The sequence below is a fragment of the Hibiscus syriacus genome, unplaced genomic scaffold, assembly GCF_006381635.1.
Source record: "Hibiscus syriacus cultivar Baekdansim isolate YM2019G1 unplaced genomic scaffold, ASM638163v2 tig00110332_pilon, whole genome shotgun sequence".
Taxonomy (NCBI): Eukaryota; Viridiplantae; Streptophyta; class Magnoliopsida; order Malvales; family Malvaceae; genus Hibiscus; species Hibiscus syriacus.
In genome coordinates, this window is record NW_024062688.1 from 1,090,462 (window position 1) to 1,096,175 (window position 5,714).

Sequence of the window (5,714 nt, forward strand, 5' to 3'; positions counted from 1 at the left end):
CTCTATTGTTTTATTTATTGTACTTTTAATTCATTCAATTTTTTCACTAAATTTAACACAATTAGTATTTTTGGTCATTTAACTATTTTCTCACTAAACGACTTATAAATGAGTTGCTATATAGATGCAAAACGATGTTATTTTGGTAAAAAAATTATTTTCTAAAACGGTATCATTTTAACGTCGATAAATATTTAACGACAGAGTGACAAAAATGTTAATTGTATTAAATTTAGTGCGTAAATTGAACATATTTCAAGTACAGTGAGTGAAATAGGAAAAGAAAGTAAAGTTCAGTGATGATTAGTGTAATTTACCTAATATTTTTGTGTCAAAAAGAAAAAGACGTTGACTTTATTCTATAAATTCATCAGTGAATTATTCCAAACCCAGTTTTAATACTGGGTTTTCTTATTTCATCAGTTTTTTTTCTTTTGCTTTCTGGGTTATATGTGATTTTTGTATATTAACAAACTAACAGAGGTCAGTGGTTTTCCTTCAACTTTGAGAGAAAGGTTTATGGAATCTCTTCACCCAGTTGGCTTAATGGGTTTATGATTCGAGATAAAAAGATCCAACTTTTGTCCCCAATCATCAATTTTGAAGCCAGTTCTGTTTTAGGTTTAGCAGAATTTTGCGTTGCTGGGAGGTGTAACAGCCAATGGATGCCGTCCATAATGACGTTAATGGACATGGAAATGAAATTTCAGGTACCATAGATTCTCCGAAAGTTGAAGTTCATACTAATGGAGATGATTACAGTGAGTCAAATACTTTATTGCCACCGAAGAAAGGTGGGATATCAAGAAAATCTGAAAAAACCGAGCGAAAAGTCCAATGGAATGATAGAAATGGGAATAAACTCGCAGAGATTTTGGTGTTGGAACCAAGGTAATTGCTCCTTTGTTGAATTTCATACTAATTTGTTTGATATTTGATACTTCTTGTTCTGTTTCCCCCTGGTTTTTTAGATCCGTCATGTAGCTGATTTCGTCTGTATTGAACTCTAATATCTGCAAATCTATTGCTCTTTAGAACTCTAATATCAAAGAATGAAAAACTGACAAACAAACACCAAACTTGTACACACCCTTGCATCATAAACTTAGAATACAGGAGAAACGCAACTTGCTGCTGCCTTTGGATCTTAAATACTCTCTTGAAAACTATAGGTTGGTGATATCTAAGATCACCCTATCTTCTCCACTTCTCCTGTCTGATATGCTTTTCTTCGGTGAAATCAACCAATTGGAGAGGCTAGCATCCACTGCTACGTCTTGCAGAAGGGGCTTTGATTGTAATTCTGGTTCTTCCTCTACTGCAACATTCTCCTTCTGCTTCGAGTAGGCTGCTCTAGCTTTGATGTCTTTCCACTGAGTCGTGTTTTCCACCGGATTCAGCACGGAACATATATATTGGCTTCTTATCCTTGCATTTCCATCTGTTGAATCGCCAACTGACATTTGATTCTTGGACTTGTCCTCATCCATGTTTAGAGATTCAAATTCATCATCATCGTCATATTCTTCTTCTTGTTCTTCTAGATCACTTTCTTCACACAACATTTCATCTTCTTCATCAAAGCTGTCTCTACAGTTTTGGTATCTGTAGTTGCTTGGATAAACATTCATCTGCAGTGAACTCGAAACAGATTCTCCTCCATTCTTTGCCTTGTATTCTTCTTCTTCAACACTCTTTAAAAACTGGTACGTGGTTGTTTCTTCATCCGGAATCGGCTCATAGGTTTGAACATTCAAGTTGAAGCTCACTTTCTTCCTGATTTTGGGCTTATAACTGCAATCAACATAGAAATCAGATACCTTTAAAATTACAATACAATGTAATGTTTCAATTAAAGAAACACTTTCATTAGGGGGAAAAACTCTGCAACTTGCCTTAGCTGAGATTTTGAGACAAGGGAATCTTCTGGGATGTCAACATCTGTATAATTAGAGGAATCCAAGGGTTCATATCTAACAAATCTCTGCAACAACAACAACCATTAAATATCAAGAATTGAAACTTTAGTTACTCATTATCAAAAAACACACAAAAAATGAAAAAAACTTGCTGAATCTGCAGGTCCAGGGAGAATCCGGTTGGCTGGTTTCCGACGTTTTCTTTTAGTAGAACCACCAAAACAACCAAGGAAACACCCCATGGTAGAAGCACCAAAACGGTGGGGAATCAGAAGAGATCCATGAAGAAAAAGAAGAAACAAAAGAGAGTGAGAAAAACAACAAAAAGAAGTGAAAGGTGGAAATGAGATAGTGGGGTGTTTTTTAAATTTGATTTTTTTTTTAGTATCCAACGGTTTACGAAAAAAATAAGAACGTTGGAACCTTTAATGATGATGCAAGGGCCCAAAAGTGATGGAGGTGGGTTTCATATATACAATAAAATACCAAGACAAACAACACTTCCTTATTGTTACTGTTTTTTTTCACTCCCAGTTTTACAAAGCTTTATCTTAATTAATTCAAAATAAATGATATTAAATTGTTTATCACTTGAATTAATATTCGTTAGTAATACTTTCTTGTTGGTAAGTGTGAATAAACCTCGATTTGATTAAAAAAATTAAATAAAGTTTGAATTATAAATCATGATTTGAATAACTCAATTTTCTTTTAGTAATTAGTGGATTAGTTTTTAAATTTGATTTCAGTCTCTCAACTCTGCACATTATATATATTACAAAGAAATATATATGGATATCATATATTGTTATAAACAATAATTTAAATTTTAATTAATATTATAATATTATAAATATATACAAATAAATTTAAATATAAACTTAAACGATTCAAATCTAATTTTATAAGCTCGACTCAACTCAAATTTTCAAATAAATTTAAATTATAAAATAAAATTTCTTCATCTCAAAATCATTTTATTCAAATTAATTCAACTCAATCAAATATTTACTCTACTCTATTATTGTTTACATCTGAAGATTACAACTGTCTATCTTCACTTCTCTTTAATGTTTGTTTTTCTCTCTTTTTTTTATCTTATGTTATTTCAATAATGTTTGTTGAAATTATATACTATAATTTTGAAATATAAAATATATTTATTATCTTATAGTAGAGGAGTTTATGGATGGAGGTGGAGATCTAAATTATGTAGGTTAGTGACATTTTATATAATTGTTTTAAGTTTAATCTGACTTGAAATTTAAAACTTTAAATGGAACTGTTTATATTTTTACACGGTTATCTCAAATTTATTTATATTATTTTTTAAAAATACAAATTCTGTTTTCTTCTTCTTTCTGTTACTCGCAATATATAACTTTTTTATTAAATTTATGAACATAAACAACTTAATATATTATTTTAATATTTATATTATAATATAGTTAATTTTTATAGTATATAAATTATTAGGTTTGTTTTTGTTCGAACATTTAGAGAATCATTCATGAATTATTTAGCGGGAAGTTTGTTTATATTCGTTTGTTTATTAAACAAACAAACATGAACAAGATTTTATGTTCGTTTAATTAAATGAACAAACACAAACACAAACAAAGGGTTTGTTCTTTTATTTATGTTCGTGAACATTCAATAATCTTTTCGTTTAAATTCAACTCAATCAACAAACTCGTTTAAAATATTAAGACCTAATAAATTATAAATTTAAACTCAATAATATTTAAAAACTTAATTAATTTTAAATCCAAATACCCAAAACAATTAAAGAAAATACAAACCTTGAAATTATTTGGGAAAAAAACTATTCTCAAATATAAATTCAATTAATTTTATGTTCGTTTGTGTTCGTTTGTTTATGTTCGTTCATCATTTTAACAAATGAACACGAACAAACTACATTCCTTAACGAATGAACACTACAAGATTTTTTGTTTGTTTAATTGTTAGTTCGTTTGTTCAATTAATGTTAAATGAACAAACATGAAACCAGAGCTGCTCAAATATTCTACGGTTTTTTCTCTCCTCTTGACTTGGCTGGCAAAGATATTAATCTTAGTATTAGTTGTTGACTGTTGGTATCCCTTATTTTCCTTTATTTTATTACATCACATTTTTATTTTTATTGCAATTTTTTATAGTCCTACCTTCATGGTACTCTTTTTATCTTTGTGATACGTTTTTCTCTGTCTTTTGACACGTTTCTGATCTTTTTATCGGTCGTTTAATCGTTTCTTTTCATTTATCATTTTCTTAGGATTGGATTCGAATCATCTCGATTAATCAAGACGGTGCTTATTTCTTATCATGAAGATCTTCCCGGATTTGGACTCTTATATTGGATTTGGATATGCGGTTGCGTTTGTTGATAGTTTTATTATGTCTCTCGACTTTGGTTCGCATTTTTCAATGATCTTTTAGTAGTTTGATCCCCGTTTATGATTCATTTACCGATGCAGTCAAATATGTTCATATCTAATTTTTGTTCGAGCTATTTAATTGGTTTTTAACATTTTGTGTCCTTATATGATCTTAAGTGACTAATTTTTTATGTCAGTAGTTACACGAAAATATCTTTATTACATGCTTATTTAATATTATGATTATAACCCTTTATTATAATTTTAGATATTTCGTATATTAAAATCAACCGTTTCTCGTTAAAAAAATGATGTTGGTTGAATTAAAGCCTTAAATATTATAATTTAATCAGATTGTATGTTTTAAATAGTCTATTTGTTAATATAGTTTAAAAATAAACCTTATATTTTGAGGGATTATGAAATAGAAGTAATGAACTTAAACAGAAGGATTTAATCATGTTTAAGAAATTAATAGCAATTTACTATTACTCATAATTTACTAAGCATGACAAATGATATCACAATCTTTCAGTCCTTACCAACACTTGTTAAGCATGGACCAATGCATTTATCTCTATTATTTTCAAAAAAATGTTTAAGGAATTTTTTTAAGGAATTTTTATAAATTTAATCCAAATGTTTGTAAATTTCAAGTAATAGATCCAGAAGAAGTGATTGACAGTACGATACTGCGTGATGACCTCAACATATTAAAAGGTCAAATAAATACCTCCTAAAGGACAATTTTCATCAAGTTACAACTCCATATCTATTCTTTCACTAACCATTAGTTCTCTTTCAATGATATTATGGTATGACACTTTAGATTAAGTCATCCAAATTTAAAAGTCACATAAAATATTTAATAACTGATGATGAGACTAAGGTTCTTAGTTTTAGGAGAAGGGTATGGCATGTGTTGACACACCACAGTAAAATGGGAAAACAAACATGTTTTAGAAGTAGCAAAATCTTAATATTTTGTTGAGTCATCTAACTATTAAAAGTTACAAAATAATCATTCGATTCGATTATTATTATGTTATCAATTTGTCATTTTTCGGTATAAAATTAACGATCATTCAAGCTAGACATTAACCTATAAGGAAAGATATGATTAAGGGACAATTTTTTTAACTTTCAATAGATAGATAAATTAATAAAACAATATCTTATAATAAGTGATCACTTGTATATTTTACCCTAATTAAAAAATTAAAGAGGATGACAATTATATCATTTAAGGGAAACAATATTTTGGCGGCCCGTTTAATTTTTTCAATGTTTGCAACACCAACACCAGTCTTAATGTTAGTCGTCTATCATCGAAAATCATTATTCTATTTAATTTTTTTGTTTCTTTCATATTTTAATTTCTAATAATTCTGTCTCTATAAAATGTTTTTCCCCA

At 28.8% G+C, this 5,714-nt stretch overlaps 1 protein-coding gene across 1 annotated transcript; it reads right to left on the minus strand.

The window, feature by feature from the left end:
* Nucleotides 1-1,166: 1,166 nt before the first annotated feature.
* On the minus strand, nucleotides 1,167-2,161 carry LOC120119201. The gene is made up of 3 exons (XM_039139060.1): nucleotides 2,072-2,161; nucleotides 1,896-1,984; nucleotides 1,167-1,794 (listed from the first exon to the last, which is right to left on the minus strand). The coding sequence occupies exons 1-3, from the start codon at nucleotides 2,159-2,161 to the stop codon at nucleotides 1,167-1,169; spliced, it is 807 nt and encodes a 268-aa protein (XP_038994991.1).
* Nucleotides 2,162-5,714: the final 3,553 nt, after the last annotated feature.

Coding starts and splice junctions, on each gene's coding strand:
- LOC120119201 (XM_039139060.1), bottom strand. CDS start 2,161: ATGGGGTGTTTCCTTGGTTGTTTTGGTGGTTCTACTAAAAGAAAACGT. Junction 1,985..2,071: donor TCCCTGGACCTGCAGATTCA/GCAAGTTTTTTT, acceptor TTGTTGTTGCAG/AGATTTGTTAGATATGAACC. Junction 1,795..1,895: donor GTCTCAAAATCTCAGCTAAG/GCAAGTTGCAGA, acceptor TGTTGATTGCAG/TTATAAGCCCAAAATCAGGA.